The sequence below is a fragment of the Pleurodeles waltl genome, chromosome 2_1 (assembly GCF_031143425.1).
Source record: "Pleurodeles waltl isolate 20211129_DDA chromosome 2_1, aPleWal1.hap1.20221129, whole genome shotgun sequence".
Lineage (NCBI taxonomy): Eukaryota > Metazoa > Chordata > Amphibia > Caudata > Salamandridae > Pleurodeles > Pleurodeles waltl.
The window spans coordinates 23,101,469-23,119,413 of NC_090438.1; the positions used below are offsets into that span (position 1 = coordinate 23,101,469).

Here is a 17,945-nt window from a genome sequence, read left to right on the forward strand (position 1 = left end):
AGCAAATGGATCTTTCAAGGCACATGGAGTGGTCCCTAGAGGATGGTCAGTAAGTTGTCTAATGACAACTATTTGGTTGACATCAGTGCTACTCAGGAATTCCAAAGGGTATCCCACATGAAGAGGCTGAAGCCTTATATCAGCCGAGATTGCACTGTTAGTATCCTCACAATGATAAAAGGAGGTCAAAAAGAATAATTAAGCTCTCTCAGACCTGATAAAAAAAAGTCAATGTGGTGCCACCAATGCTTTCCTGTGACATGGTAACAGGGATCTGGGCACAGTCCTGAGAAAATAGTAATGCAGCTAATGGGAAAGCTTCAATCTTCTGTACATCAGTTCAGTGGTCCCTTGGGACATCAACAAAGGCATTAGATCCAACTTGGGGTCACATGACATTTACTGCTGCTGTTACCTTTTCTGGTGTGTTCCCATCTCCCCTGGGCCCTCACAGTGTTTTTTTCTGAGGGGAAAGCAACTTGGCAAGCTGCTCAGGACACTCAGGTTCACCAGCATTTCCTCAATGGGGCTCATTAACAAGAAAGTGAACCTGCACCCCCCTAACTACACCTCAAGAGCACTCTAAGCATCAACATGTTGAAGATAGTCCAGCAATGCTAAGGGGACCCCATAGGAAACAGCACAATCTCACTTTTTAACACCTGTCCTAAGCAGGCCTTAAATAAAGTATGCTTTGCTGGTGCAGCATGGCGCAGTGAAATCTTGTAGATTTCACTGAGCCATTTCTGTGGGGCTTTTTACGGGGAATACCTACCTTGTATACATTATACCTGGTGCAGGTATAATGTGGCGCAAGGCTTTACAACTGGTCCAATGGTGACATTGCGCCAGCTGGGAAATTTGGCGTGGGGTCAGGGACTGTTTAGCACCACCTTAGTGTTAAAAACAAAGGATGCTAAGGAGGCACAAGGGGCTTGTAAATGACCGCCAGCATCTCTTCCTGGGATTCTTGACTTCAAAGGCAATGTCTCTTGGGCTCTCCTCCAAGCACAGGATGTATAGGTGTTGATCACACCTTTTGCACTGTTCTTCGTAGTATTTATGATTACCCCTTCAGGGCTAGTCTTTTCCACAATTCGCTCACCTCATCTCTCACAAATAGGGGTGGCACTAATCCCTATTTTTAGATCTGCAGGTTTGGGCTTGACAGAGCTCTATTAGAAGATAACCATCTTGCACAAAGTCAAGCTCAGCCCTGCCCAAATCTCTTTTCTTCATGTCAATCACATTTCAAATAAAACGTCAAGAATATAAAGTAAAAGGATAACTTGTCAGCCAAAGAAGCAACACTTTATAGAAATGTGAATGTGCTCTGGCCAATGCATTCTTAGCAGAATTTCGGTTAACTGGAAAATGTGCCAACAGAAATTTTGTGTTATTTCCTCGTCGCAAAACCTTTCAGAAAAAGACTGTGATATGCACATACCCCTAAATAGAAACATAATCTTTAGAAGCTCCTCTAGTCGTATTTGCTTCCACCAACTCTCTCCTCTGATGTGCACATACATTCAGAATACTTACCTTGAGCCTGATTTAGAACTTGTGGGTTACGGTGACGGATATCCTGTCCACAGAAATCTAAATCCCATAGGACATAATGGGATTTGGATTTGGGTGGACAGGATGTCTGTCATTGTTGTGAGGGAGAAACCCGTCCGCCAAGTTCGAAATCATGCCCTTTATTTATTACACTGTTACTCTACCCTTTTTTCTGTCCATCTGTTACCTGCATCAAATCACCTTGAAGCCTTTCATCGTGGTGATTTTGTATATTTGAATCACAAAAATGTTGTCCTAGGAGAAATATCTTTCTCTAATGAGACATGTTTGCCATGTAATACAAAATAAATAGCTGCACCAAGCAAGGCTCCAGTGTCTAATTGGTCATTGGAATGATCTCTTAGATCTTCATCCAGCAGAAGGTCCTTAGCCTGTGCAATGAGTCAATTGAAAATACTGCCAAATTCATAAGACTCCTAATGCAAAGTCAGAGTGCAATTTTCCAAATAATTATACGTCCCATTGTTGAGAACGTGGCCAATGTTAGCGACCCAATCAGCATTGGCCAAAGTTAGTGACACCCTGAGCTGCCCATTTCACCCAGTATGCTGGCTCACCACCAATCATTGTGCCACATTATGCCATAAGGGAGTGTTGTCATGAAGGATAGGATCTGTCCTCAGCCATTACAGGTGTGCCATATGTCCTCATTGCAATGACTTGGCTTGAGTACCAATAGAAAAAGGAAGGGTAACCACGGGAAACCCCAAAAAAGGCTCACCTGTTCTGTTGAGTAATGATATAGCCATTTGTCCTTAATGATAAATTCATGAAATAAGCCAACCCAACTACACAGTTGAAAGCTTTTTCTTTAATCATAAATACTGACAGTGCCTCATTCTGGAGAATAAGAGCCAGCATTTGAAGTTGGTTTAGAAGGATCCGACTGTAACATACACCACCTATGAGTCTTGGACTAACAATGGTACACGGCAAGCAAGATTTTGGCTACGACCTTGAGGTAATTGTTAATCAATCATACAGGCTCTTCCCCTAGTTACAAATGAGTGAAATTATACATTTTTTCAGAGGGACAATTAAGAGCAGGCTATCAATTCTTCCTTCTAAAAGAGCATCAGTAGGGTACGGAGAAAGTGCTTCTTCCCAATCCTTTGGCAATGAAGATTCACATGTGGGGAGTGTTGTAAAAACGGCTAGTACTTCCTGTTGCCTAATCTTATCTTCTCGTAGTTGATTACCCTTTTGGGGGAGAGAGGGGAGGTACAGCTGCTTTAGAATATCTTCATTCTTGGGGTTAGTGCCTTTGAGCTGTAGAAACTCATAATACCAGCATCGACCTTCTCAAGCTGATATCTTGCCAGCCTTTGTATAATGTTCTGCATGACTGCTATTGTAGACTATAATTTTCTGGATTAGTTGAAAAGTAAGCAGCTATCCAGCCATCTACCCATATTCATAATGGTACTACTGTTACTTGGTAAACACCTGCTCTGCCTGCATGATGAGGAAATGATTAAGTGCACACCTCTCTGATATCAACTGAACCTGTCACCAAGATATCAAGTGAGCACTGTATTGCTAGGTGAGAACCCTTTCCACTGTTTCAGTCTGAGTTGTATTGCCCAAACATGCATTCCACTTCATGTCAACCCCCCATCATGAGGCCTTTTTGAGAAGCATCACTGGCAGCCAATGATCATTGAGCCAATAAGACAAAAGCGTTGTTATATTCCCAATGCACTCTAATACGTGTTTCAGGTGTGTTTTATATTGAGATTCTCTCCATATTGTGAACTGCATGAATCATGGATGAGGGTCATACAATAACTATGGCAAGCCTGGTTTGCACCTTTCAATGGTCACCTTCATTTATGAAACAGTTTGTCACATGTGGTGTACTGCAGAGCCTACCAGGGGGTAGTTAATGAGGCATGATATGGATTTACATTTTTTCTATGTTTATTATTTTTCCACCTCTTTTCATAAACTTGTATATCAAGGTTCTTCTGAAAATGTACAGATTTTGCATGAACTGGGACCAACATATCAGTAACATTAGAATGTCTTTTTAGTTTTCAAAGAGTGTCAATAATTGAAGCAATAAACATTGTTCTTACCAGGTGTTGTGAAGGGAGAGTTGATGATTGCAATGTCCATCGTTCCTTTCTTCCAATGGGCTCTTCCAGCCTGTGAGTATTTCACAGACATCATTTTATCCTGCTCAACTGAAAAGTGCAACTCAGAGGTAGAGAAATGGAGGACAAATGCACCTGGGGCTATGGACTGGACTCACGCAGCAAAGATGATTTGTGAAATTGAGGGCAACGGGTATGTATTCTCCACTAACCTGAGTGTTACATCTGCTTATCTGTACTTTCTTTTTCAGTGCTCTTACCCTATACTACAGCTGGTTTACCATGATACGACAATTCTCAATGTTTTTATCACTTGTGCATAATATTTATAAAACAAAGACAGTTTTTCCCAACACCTTCCTTTTTTGCTTTTTATCTTTAGATTTCTAAGAGAACTAAATTGCTTGGCAAAGTCAAAGCTCATAACCAGACAAATACCAGAGAGGAAAGACTTCTGAAGGCATACCATGTGCCCGGTGATGCAGTAACGATAGGAGCATGCATTCAGAGAAGCAAACATGACAGACAAATATCAGTATTATCTACAAATGCTCTATCAAAAAAAGCAGGGTCCAGATGTTGCAAAAACAACAGCAGCTCAGTAGAAAAGTCTCTTGTGGGTTTTAGAATTCAACCTAATTGAGCAAGATAAACATAGGTCAATAGAATCTGAGATAAATACTTGTAGTAACAATATCTTGATTTGAATTTGCCTGCTTAACAAATGTAATATAGCTGCTAAAATACCTGCTAGAGTATTAGACTATTCCCTCTAATTTCACCAACAAAGGTATTACCTTTGGGCAGCTGAGCAAAGACATACTTGGATAAGCAGAGGAAGGCAACCTTTCTATTTTATTTAGATAGTTCAGTCCTGCTGCAAAATCAGTTTCCGTAAATTAGCTCTAATTAAATAATTGATTCTACTAGTTAGAAACTTAAAAAACATATAAAAAGAGACTTTCTACAACAAGGGGTGAAGGTTACTTCTGAAGTGGAAGGAGTCTCATTTAAAGTAAACCAACTATGAAATAGTGATTGAAGGGCCATAATGATTTTGTTTCAGAATTGTATGTATAAGTAGAAATTGTAGCCAATTTTGATGTCGGAAGCCCAACAGGAAACATTTACAATGGTTTGTTTTCTAAAAAAAAAGTATCTCACCACAAGCAATGCATTATTAGAATATTATCTGACCATATAAAAGCCCCATGGTGTATGAGTCATTGCTTTTTTATCTTCAGAAAAAAAATCCTGCTTTGGGATTGGAGTTGGAGATGCAATTACATAATTTGACCGGGTTGACCATCAATCTTTCCATGCATTTAAAGGATCCGCTGTGTAAATGCAAGGGATGCTCGCTAGATCGGCGGACAACTCTAAATTTGGCAGGTGAAGCCCGGGCAGGAAAAAAGTACTCCATCATGGTGACAGTACATAACTTATCTACCAAACTATGATTCAGGCCTGACAATATTTAAATGTGGACAGGGTACAAGAAGAGGTTTCTCTTTAAATTAGATGTGTGCAATGTTGGAAAGTACCATCTTTCTTGGCATGTTACCCCTATTTTACCTGTATGTCAGTATGTTTTTGCCTGTCTCATTGGGATATTGCTGGTCAGGACCTCAGTGCTCATAGTTTGTGGCCTAATTTGTGTGTTGTCAGTAGTGCTTAACTGTGTCACTGAGGCTCTGCTAACCAGAACTTCGGTGCTTATGCTCTCTCCGCTTTAGAAATTTGTCACTGTGGACTAGTGACTTCATTTACCAATTTCAATTGACACACTGGAGCCCCTTATAAGTCCCTAGTATATGGTACCTAGGTATCCAGGGCATTGGGGTTGCAGGAGATTCTTATGGGCTGCAGCATTTCTTTTGCCACCAATAAGGAGCTCAGATAAACCCTTTCACAGGACTGCCACTGCAGCCTGCGTGAAATAGTGCACACACTATTTCACTGCCATTTTCACTGCACTTAAGTAACTTATAAGTCACCTATATTTCTAACGTTCATCTACTGAAGGCTAGGTGCAAAGTTACTAAGTGTTAGGGCACCCTTGCACTAGCAAAGGTTCCCCCACGTTGTTCAGGGCCAATTCCCCGGAATTCGTGAGTGTGAGGATACCATTATACGCGTGCACTACATATAGGTCAATACCTATAGGTATTTTCACAATGGTAACTCTGAATATGGCCATGTAAGGTGTCCAAGATCATGTAAATGTCCCCTCATTTCAAATATGGTTTTGGGGGCCAATTCCATGTATCCTGTGGGCTCCACCATTGACCCCAGTACTGCCACAACAGCTCTCTGAGGCTTGCACTGCAGCTACAGCTGCTGCCACCTCAGAGACAGGGTTCTGCCCTCCTGGAGTCTGAGCAGCTCAGTCCAAGGGAGGCAGAACAAAGCATTTCCTTTGGGAGGAGGGTGTTACACCCTCTCACTTTGGAAATAGATGTTACAGGCTTGGAAGTGATAGACTCCTAGATCCTCTGGAAATGCTTTGTAGGGCACAGATGGTGCCCTCCTTGCATAAAATAGTCTACACCAGCTCAGGAAACCCCAGTCCCTCCTCTGGCGTGAAACTGGGCAAAGGAAAGGTGAGTGACCAACCCCCCTGTCCATCACCACCCTACGGGTGGTGCCCAGAGCTCCTCCAGTGTGTCCCAGACTTCAGCCATCTTGTTTTCCAAGGTGTGGGGACACTCTGGAGGCCTCTGAGTGGTCAGTGCCAGCAGGTGACAACAGAGACCCCTCCTGATAGGTGCATACCTGGTTAGGTAGCCAATCCCCCTCTCAGGGCTCTTTAAGGTCTCTCCTGTGGGTTCCTCTTCAGTTACTGCTTGCAAGGTTCCATCAGGAATCCTCTGCAACTACTACTTCATCCTCTGACCTCGGATCGATCTCAGACTGCTCCAGGAGCCGCTATAACAGCAACTTCAGCTCCAGTCAGCAACTGCAACAGTTTCCATGGTGTGTATGCTCCGGGGATTCCCTGTCTTCACCCTGCACCAGAAGGACCGAAGAAATCTCCTGTGGAGTGACGGAGTCACTTCCCTGCACACGCGGGCACCTTCTAAGATGATGACCAGTTCTCTTGCACTCCTCTCCTGGCGACGAGTATGCTCTTTGGAACACAGGTGGCGGACCCCTTCGACACAGACTGCCCTAATTTGGCAGAGGTAAGAGCTTGCCTTACCGGTTTGCGACAGTACCACTGTGCACCATGTCATCTCTACTTCCTGAGGCCTCTGTGCACTATTTTCAAGAATCCTTCCTGCACAGTGTGGCCCAGGTCCCCAGCAATCCATCCTGTGATGCTCAACTCGCTGATTTGTTCTCCGGCTGTGTAGGACCTTCTTTTGTTGTGCTGCACCAATAACATTTTGCACCTTCTTTTTCCCTGTGTCCTGGGACTCCCGTGGGTGCTGCCTAGTCATCAGTGGGCTCTCTCCAGTGTTGAGTGCCCCCTCTGCCTCCTCAGTCCAAGTTGAGGCCCCAGATCCCTCCTGGGTCCAGGCAACCCCATTTTGACCCAAACCGGGACCTTGCCAAAACCAAGGCTTGTTGGATGACTCCAGCGACGCAAACTGCCTGTATCCAACTTCAAAATGTAGGACATCTCCTGCATCACTTAGGAACCCGCAGCCATCTTCATTGGTGCTCTTCTCCAGACTTCTTCCAACTGGAGAATCCTCTTTTGTACCATCTTCTAGGTTGGCAGGGGCTCCTGTCCGTCCTGGAATCTTCTGCGACTTCTGGACTTGGTCTCCTTTTTTCACAGGTCGTCAGATCCAGGAATCCACTGTTTGTTGTTTGCAGTCTTGCTTGGTTCTTGCAATAACTCTACTCACAACTTGTAGTGTGTCCTAAGGAACCTTGCAGTACTTTACTCCTACTTTCCTGGGCTCTGAGGTGGGGTATTTTACTCACCTTTGTGGTATTCTTACTCTCCTAGTGATGCTCTACACACTACACTTGTCTAGGGGGGAATTTGTGATTCGCATTCCACTTTCTTAGTATATGGTTTGTGTTGCCGCTAGACCTATGTTCTCCTATTGCATTCTATAGCATTTCCTATTGTTGCACTATCCTATGTCTAATTACTTACCTTATGTTGGTGTCTAGTGTATATATTGTGTATAAATCTTACCTCCAGAAGGAGTATTGCCGCTAAGATATTTTTGGCCTTGTATCACCCAAATAAACTACCTTTATTTTTGGTAACACTGAGTATTGTCTTTACTTGTGTATGAGTACTGTGTAACAATAGTGGTATTGTAGGAGCTTTATCTCCTAGCTCAGATCAAGCTGCTCTGATACAGTTACCTCTATCAGCCTAAGCTGCTAGAACACTACAACATTTCACTAATAAGAGATAACTGGACCTGGTATATGGTGTAAGTATCCAAGGTACCCACTAAAAACCAGGCCAGCTTCCTACATGCAATCCCTCATAATTACCACTAGTGCAATCATGCAACATTACCAAAGATGATTGCTAAATTTCACATAATTGTGTAATACGGCTCTCTGGCAAAAGAAAATGATGCAAATACACATTTTATATTAAAAATAGTCTTAAGGTGGGTGCTGACCGGGCCCAATCCACTTCTTGTATCCAAACCCAGCTCCATTGCGGTCTGCCTTAACTTTTTACTTTGACCCAGTCTCACACAACCAGATGTCCATGGTTGACTCTTTTATTTTTCAGGCACTATTTTGAACCTTTAAAATTTCAAAATTTGGGTTCTACTGATTGGTGTCAAATAATGTATTAAATTTTAATCTACTTTTCTACATTGGTTTGGAATTTTATACGTGTTGTGCCTTCATGTTATTGCTGTTTGCGTGCAAAATAAATACTTTTCACATTAAGAACAAATTAATTTAGAGACATTTGATGGTCCCTGTTAGACCTGGCATCCTTGGCATGGTCTCACCTGTCTTTCCATATTTTAACTGTGTGTTGTACTCTGTTTTTTGCTGTTTTTGGTACTCTGGGTACTTTACCACTACTGACCAATGCTAAAGTGCAACTGCTCCCTGTATAAATAGTATGTGTAATTGGCTTTTCCATGTTTGGCATATCTGAATTACTAATAAGTCCCTAGTAAGGTACACTAGAGTTGCCCAGGGCCTGAAAATCAAATGCTACTAGTGGGCCTGCAGCACTAGTTGTGCCACTCACACGAGTTGCCCTGTAGACATCCCACTTCAGTGTCTGTGTGTGTGCAGTCTTGCATGGCCAATTTGACCTGGCAAGTGTATCCACTTGCCGGACCCAAACCTTCCCTTTTTATACATGTAAGGCACCCCTAAGGTATGACCTAGGTAGCCCCAAGGGCAGGGTGCAATGTATGTTTAAGGTGGGACATGTACTGATGTGTTTTACATGTCCTAACAGTGAAATACTGCCAAATTCGGTTTTCACTGTTGCAAGGCCTATCTCTTTCATAGGTTAACATGGGGGCTGCCTTGAAATATATTTTAAGTGCAGTCTCCCTTTGGGAGCAGATAGAAATTTGGAGTTTGGGGTCCCTGAACTCACAATTTAAAAATACATATTGTGGTAAAGTTGTTTTTCAAATTGTCAGTTTGAAAATGCCACTTTTAGAAAGTGGACATTTTCTTCCTTAAACTATTCTGTGACTCTGCCTGCTTGTGTATTCCCTGTCTGAGTCTGACTGAGAGCTGGGCTGTGTGTGAATCCCAAGTAGAGAGTGACACAAAGGGAACTGGGGTGTAGCCCACATATCCTGATAAGCCATCTGAGCTAGTGTGGAGGGAGGAGTGGTCACTTACACCTGAATGGGCTGTGCCTGCCCTCGCACAATGTAATCTCCAACCCCCTGGTGTGAGTCTGAAGCCAGGCCTGGACAAGGTAGGAACTTGTGAACAATAGAGACTTTGATGTTTGCCTACTTCGAAGGCAGAAAAGGGTATAAGGAGTGGACCCAAAACCCCACATTTTCAGTTTACTTCTGGAACAAAGAGGAACCTCTGCCAATGAGAAGAGCTGGAGGAGGAGTACCTCCCCTTGGCCTGTGACTGTGCTTTTCTGGGTTGGCCTGTAGTTGCTGCTTCTGCCTGAAAGAGGACAAAGACTAGACTTTGTGGTATATTCCTGCTTGTGAAGAATCTCCAAGGACTTGGAGTGAGTGTGCCTCCTGTTTCGAAGCCTCAGAACCGTCAAATACTTCCTTTGCCAGCATTTGGACTCTCTGCTGAGATTCCTGCCCTGCCAAGTGGTGCCCTATCCAGTCTCTGCACCCTTAAGAGGTGAAGTTGGCAGAACAAGGACTGAGATCCATGCACAGAACACCGTGTGGGGACAATTTTGACACATTACCTGCAACGCTGCTGAAAAATCGACACACCACCCACTTTGCGGCTGAAATTGACGCACCACCTGCATTGTGGCTGGGAAATCAACACATCTTTATGCTTGAGTGCTCCAAAGGGCAGGAATCAGCCGTATTTCTAGAAAACAGGGGTTTGTACTACCCCATAAGCCCTCCCCTTTCTTCGAAATTGAATGAGCCCATTCTGTCCCAGTCTGATGATCTCCTTCTGGTGCCCCACTACTAGTCACCAAGGTCCTACGTTTTAAAGACTGAAATGATATATTTCATCCAGCTCAAAAAGCAGAGTGCCTTCAACCAGATAATCATCAGGTTTTTGCCTTCCTAAACTATACACTGGGCATTGAGCACCAGCAGACTTCCTTCATTTTGTATGAAAGGAATCTTTCGTAAATGGGCAAAAAGTATTCTTTCTTGTTCCCGGCCAACTGAAATTCTGTTGGGGAAGCATTCTCTTGTTTTCACTCAAACTGAAGTTGCCTGGAACTGGGCAGAAAGACTGGATACCTCCTTGCAGGCTGACATGCCCAATGGATGGGTGACTCAAAGATCCAAAAAGAGGTTCAGGTGACCAAGATCAAAGCTGGGAATCCTCCTTCCACAATGCATTGATAACTGCAGCCTTCTTTGATGAACCAACCAAGGTATCAATCCTACCCCAACATATTCTTCACAAAAAGATGCCACTTCTTTTTCTCTGACACCACTTCAGGACTTGGGCTCTGCCCTGATGACGACCCAGCAGTGTGCAGTTAACGATATTTAATGAAAATCTTTCTTACCTTTGATGCCTCTAGTGGATTATTGGCCCCTCTTGCACAATTCCTTATCACCTCCCAAAGTACCTCTTCATCCTAGACTGGACTCTCCTGGACGGGACCATTTGAACCACACTAATTTTGCTAGTACAAGCACTGCCCCCTTCAAGAGGGCTGCTAGACTAATTATTGCTAACATATGTGTGCACCCTAAGCAAGACCTCTCACCATAGTACACGGTGCAAAATAAACACCTCCTCATGACACTTACCCATTTTTTTGCTTCTTCTGAATACCTACACCCTATCCTTTGTATTAGACTTCCAGTTGTCTTGTTTCACAGTGTTGAACATTAAAACTCTCAAAATGGTTCTCCTACCTCATCTCCAATATTACTTTGCTAAGTTACCTATCGTTCTCATAAGGAAAAACCTCAGAGTCATGAATTGATTGATTAGAGAGCTATTCTGGCACAATGGCCCATTACAGAGTTGCAATAGACACATTACACTTACCAGATGTGCTACATGTCAAAATGTGAACACTCTTCCCTAGCAACTACAGATGCTGTGCTGTTAGCTGCCAGGTGCCTTACTAAAGAAGAGTTGCACAGAATAAATACCTTTGAATCTTGAAGTCTGTGCAGACTATTACTTCTGGACATTCAACCTAACCAGACGTCCCTTCTCCTACTGTACAGAGATACTACATAAAATGCTGGTCCACTTCTTCTTATGCCCCTGTCATCCCTCTACTTGGTCTCCTTAGTCACTGAGGACATGTCCCCACAGGTGGTGTGAAATGTTCAGCTGACATTGGTATTACAACCATGGGCGACCTACTCCCTCCCTTTAAATATCTATATGTGCAGGTCTCTGTATACAAAGGTCATTTCCTAACAGTTCAGGTCCATCTCCATGCTCTTCCGACCCTATTGTCCTGTCCTATCGCAGAGCCTGATTTGCACTCCTTGGTTCTTGTAGTCTATCTTTGAATGCAGGGATCCTTTTTTCCTCCTTCTTTTAATAGATTTAGCACTATTGAAATTTTCATATACACATTAGAAAGAGTAAACCACCTGAATCCTCAAAAACAGTAATAATTAAGGAAACTCTGCTGGAAACCTTTTCCAGATAAAAATAAAAAATGAGTCAGCTTTAAAAAGATATGGTTTCAGTAAATAATAAACTTAATCCTGGATAAAAAAATAAAAAAACTTCTCCACTTCATCCAAATATTATCCATCCATGATATGATTAAAACAGCTTATTTGCAAGTGAAAAAATTGGAGGGGGGGAGAAGGAGAAGGAGGAGAAATTAAGTCAGGTTTGACACCTGAAACCCCTCTACAACAGAAGCCGAAGCAGAAATAACCCATAGCAAAACGTGTTCAACAGCTGGATAGAACTCAAACGAGTCAACAAAAAACATCAAAGATATCATGGGTATGGGAGAATTATAAAGTAAAATCTACCCTAATCTCTACTATTAACTTTAGTTTCTCAAAATAAATCTCCCATATGTCACATGCACAGGCAGGCACAAACTCTGGAAATCTGTATAGGAGACGACGTTAGACTTAATTAATATCACTTTCTCTGAAATCTAAACTCTCCTACCCCTACTCTATGGTTAATGTATCCCTCATAACTAGTAATAGTTACAAAATTAATTTTCTTACCTGACTGCACCTGCCACGTCCCTTTGTCCACAGTAGTGGCAGTCTACCTACTGATGTAACAGATACATCAAGATGAAAACCTCAAACAATATTGGTAGTCAAAACAATAAAGGGACATATTCTCCCATAAACTCAATGGGTATCTGTAGGAAAATAAGATAATGAATGTTAATAAATGGACTGAAATTTTTTTTTAATTGGTATTTTATTTTAAGAGCAGTTATGTTTCTCTAATTAGTTTTATTAAATGCACTAAGTCAATTCTAAATACTTTTAAAATAAGGATACATTAATACATATTTTTAAATACAACTATTGTTAAATAAAATGCTTTGAGTGTTAAATAATTATTTGCAATAAATTATGAATGTGTTGTATATTTACAATATTATATATAACACCTAGTCATACTTTGCTAATATGTGAAAATAAGAATTTTAAACACAATACTATACCCAGATCAATTTAATTCTTAACTACTCCCACCCACAAAAATACTTACCTTCTCTAAATGCTAAACTTTAAAACCTTGCAACATAAACTTAAAACACACACTTTCCACTCAGCACCCCTACTAATCCAACAACCTTTCAAAAATGCCTAACATTCTGCTAGTAAATTAAATAAATTAATTAACGGATACTACCAGATATAAATAACCCCCTTGAACTGAAATACAACTTAAAAAGCACAAAAAGAATACACTACCAACCCAGTACCCTAACTACCCAATTATCTCAACCCTAAAACCTACCATATCATCAAGAAATAAAATAAAATAAATTCCTTCAACTTATATTAAGCCTAATCACCATACATCCCTGAACCCTAAAATTCCTTTACCTTCCCTAAATGCTACTGACTTCTAAACCCTGAAAATCCCCTATTGCCCCTAAATTCCAACTATCTTTGAATACCAAAATCCCAATTCAGCCCCTGACCACCATATAAACTCTAAGAATCCCTTAGTATTTCCAAACAGCACCAATGCTTGAATCATATAAACCCTATCCAGAAACTCCACTCTTCCCTGAACCCCCAAAAACCCTCACTACCCCATACCTGGACCATAGAATATCCTTACTATCTCTAAATATCACCCATCACTGAGCCTTAAAAACCCCATGCTATCTGTAAACATTACTCACATATGAAGCCTAAAGACCCCATGCTACCCCTAAACACCACTCACATATAAAGCCTAAAACCCATCTCTGAATTCTAAAAACCACTTGCTTCCTCAAACTTCATCCATTCCTGAGAACTAAAACTCCTTATCTACCCTTGAGCCCCGCAATCGGTCCCTTAAACTCTACAAAATGACTAAACCCCAACCATCTCTGAATGCTGAAAACCCCTTACTGCTCTGAAACCCCAGCCATCTCTTAAGACCAAAAAAACCCATAATGGGTACCCATTGATGACCTCGACATACCTGCAAAAGGAGGCATTGGTAAACACATTGCCTGATTTCCTGTGAATTTGCAAAATATTTCTCTATTGATTTCTATGGTGTATATATTCACGCACAAAAAGACTAAAAACTTTTAAATTGATAACATTAAAAGTACTTACCCAATTTTGATGAACTTGTTCTTAATTTTTTTTTTTTATCTGAAGTATTTTTGTGACTTGGTCTAGAGGTATTCTTTTGGTTGTGTGCCTTGATTTATTGATACTATGAGAACAATAAATATTTTGCACTTCTCCAAGACTGGCCTAATTTCTCGGCCAAGATACCATAAAAATTAGAGCCCTAGCTTTGCACGCTACATACAGGGCCAGCCTCCTACACTGGTCACCTTCTTTAGCCATTGAGGTAAAAAAACTAATTCATAATGTTTAGACAAAGTCAAACAATTTACCTGTTCACCTCTCTCGTTTGGGCCTAGCATCTGCTGACATTGGCCAATTTCTAGCTTAATGCTCTCAGTATTTTTTTTTTAAATGGCATACAGTTATAAGTATAGGGCAGGTCTATAATGGTTTAGCTCTAACCTTCAAGTCCCTACCATCAATACACACATTAATATTCCACCATTGTAGGACCTAAAGTTTTACCTATTTTTTTCTGCCTCACCTTCATTTTACTCTGATGTTGTATTACTCCAAGTCCCCCAGAAGACTTGAATCTTGAAGACAGATGATTTGAACAGTCTATAAAAACTCTAAATAAATAAATGATTACAAATAACCAGATATGTTTATTACTTCATCCCATGTCCTCCTAAAATGGAAAACAGTGTTTATAATGATGTATTTATCATGCAGTGGCAATGCCATTACTACACAGCATCTACCACACAGATAAGTACCAAGTAGGTAGACACTTGTACCTTTATGCACATGTCTTTACTATGCAAGCTGTTATGCTACTCAAAAAGGATGTAAGCACTTATAGGGGGTCATTACAACCCTGGCTGACGGTGTTAGAGGTGCGGTAAGACCGCCAACAGGCCGGCGGACAAAAAAAGGGAATTACGACCCTGGTGGAAACCGCCAACAAAGACAGCCACTTTAACACACCGCCCGCCACGGTGGTACAGACAAGCAGCGCAGCGGTTACCGCCAACAGACAGGCGGGAGACAATGTACCACCCACACTATTAAAACCCGCCAATCCACCACCTTTTCCGGGGCGGATTCACCGTGGATAAAAACACGGCGGAAACAGTTTCTGCAATGGGAAAACGCCCACCTGAACACATCCCACGAGGAACGAGGACACCATGGAGCCGGAACTACAAATACTCCCTGCCCTTGTCTTTCTGCTCCTTTACGACCAACAGCTACGTAGGCGCATAAGATACCGGTGAGTACTGCATCTACGACACGGGGGTGGGGGGAGGCAAAAGTCAGGGGGACACCCACCAAACACCCCCACCCTCGCATTATACAACATACACACCAATGCAGTCACAAAAATCACATTAACAACCCACAATCCCCCCGGAAGAATGCACAGACAATGCAAAATTTGGGCAAACATTGTAATGTGCCAATATACATGTCATACAAAAATATACAGATATACATCTCTAAATCACTCTTATTTACACATACAATCCTGTGTGGGGGCTTGTGTGATGATGGTTGGGGGGGGTGTTCTGGGTATGTGCAGTGAGCATGCTTTGGTGAGGGGTGAGCATGCTTAGTTGTGTCATGCAGGGCTTGGTTTTGGGATGGGTGGTTTGTGTTATGGGTACATTAGTGAGGATTTGGGGTGATAGGGGAGGGTGTGAGGGTGGGGGTGTGTGATAGCATGCAGGTAGGGTGGGGGATGTGATAGTTAAGTTTTGACTTACCAGTGTCCCAGCCTCCACCGACTCCTCCGAGGCCCTCAGGATGCATGATGGTCAAGACTTGCTCCTCCCATGTTGTTAGTTGTGGGGGAGGAAGAGGGTGTCCGCCGCCAGTCCGCTGTACCGCAATGTTGTGCCTGGAGACCGTGGAACGCACCTTCCCCCGTAGGTCATTCCACCTTTTCCTGATGTGCTTTCCCACGGCGTTCACCCTGTCGACTATTGTCGACTATTCTTCGCCATAGCTCCATCTTCCTGGCTATTGATGTGTGCTGTACCTGTGATCCAAATAGCTGTGGCTCTACCCGTAGGATTTCCTCCACCATGACCCGGAGCTCCTCCTAGGAGAAGCGGGGGTGTCTTTGGCGTGACATGGGGTGGTGTGTGTGATGTGTGGGGTGGTGTATGTGTTGATGAGTGTGGTGAGTGTAGTGGTATGTGGTGTTTTGAGCGTGGATGTTGTGTGGGTGATGGTGTTGTGTGCCTCGTTGTGATGGGGTTGTCAATAGCTGTGCTCTATCTCTGGCCTTCTCTCAGAATTTTTGGTTGTAGGGGTTTGTGGGTGATGTGGGTGTGTATTTTATATTGTGTTGGGTGTGTGGGAGTGGTGTGTGTATGTGTGTCAGGTATGTGTATTTGGAATTGTCCAATGTGGCGGTGTTTTGGAGCTGTGTGTGTATTTTGAGCGCGGCGGTGTGTACCGCCAATGGAATACCGCGGTTGAAAGACCGCCGCATGGATTCGTGGGTCGTAATAGTATGGGCGTGTTTCTGTTGGCGTGGAGGTTGAGGATTTGTTTCCGCATGTTTATCGCTGACCTTTGGTGTGGCGGTGTTGTGTGGGTGTCTGCATTTCGGCGGATTCCGAGATGTGTGTCATAATAGCTGTGGCGGTCTACGGCGGCCGCGACGGTGTATTGGCGGTCTTCTGCATGGCAGTAAGCGCCTTATACCGCCAATGTTGTAATGACCCCCCATTGTGTTAAAGGGAGGTAAAGGTGAATTTCTGGATTCAGGTGGATAGTGATGAAGCAAGGTTAGGAGTAAATTTAAAACACAGGAGATTTGTGGGAGTTTCCCCCAGCAAAAAAAAAATAATAATAATATATATATATATATATATATATATGTATATATATATATATATGTACATATACGCTTCGAGTCAGCCTATCCTTTCCGCACCAAAGCATCAAAGGTGCCAGTCTTCTGATGTGGGCCACTGCGTCTTGTATGAAACATTTTCCTCTTACAATGAGGAAAGACGGCACTCCACGAGCATTAAGAAGTTTATGCTTTATTTACGCACAGGAATGCGTTTCGGAGTTACCGCCTTTGTCAACCTGACGATCGCCATCTTGGCTGCACTTAATTTATCATGTGATCGCAATAGATATTACCAAAACACAGTAAACTTGAACATGATTTCCAAAACAATTATTACCTCATTAACAATAAATCTTCCCAGAATTACTCTATTAATCTCATGCCTTTTCTAAAATATTTTTACTTGAATACCTTTCTTTGAGTCCCTCCACTTAACGATGACAATAGGCTTTAAATTAAAATAACCGCATTAACTGCAAAGGAAGAAATACAAGCTTCCGAGTTGATCTAACTATTAGGTTTACCCCTATAACTTCACTGTTCCAAGCTCATTTGAAGAACTATTGTCACATTCATCATACCATTAATACTCTTTTATATTAAACTTTGGCGTATTGTAATATCAAAAATATATGTCTAATAGACCATTTAAATTCAATAATCTTCATAGTGCATAATATCATCTATCATTACAAATTAATATTACAAAAATACAACAAATAACCTCATTCTCATATATTCAACTTGAGCATACTTATGAAAACAAAAATAAATATATGCCTATAGTCCATTTGATTCAATGATCTTAATGCATCAAAATATCACCTGTCAATACGTGTAAAATGCACATTGTTCGCTTCAATGAAATGTTACAAATTATAATTTAAACCTTCATGATCTGATAATCCAAAATGATTAAAAAATTATTATTAGATGTACTCGTTAATATATCAGTGAAGATGAAAATACAATTCTTCACTACTGTTCAACCCATTTGGTTGCTTAGTATCTAATGCTAGTATATACTTGGACTCTAATTTTCTTAAGTTCTTT

At 41.9% G+C, this 17,945-nt stretch overlaps 1 protein-coding gene across 1 annotated transcript in view; it reads left to right on the plus strand.

Annotated features, from left to right (window-relative positions):
- LOC138258124 (indolethylamine N-methyltransferase-like) overlaps positions 1–17,945 on the plus strand; it is a 55,708-nt gene that overhangs the window by 15,204 nt on the left and 22,559 nt on the right. Inside the window, exon 2 of the mRNA XM_069205919.1 lies at positions 3,663–3,870. Within this exon, the coding sequence (XP_069062020.1) occupies positions 3,663–3,870 (208 nt within the window). The remainder of the gene's footprint in view (positions 1–3,662; positions 3,871–17,945) is intronic.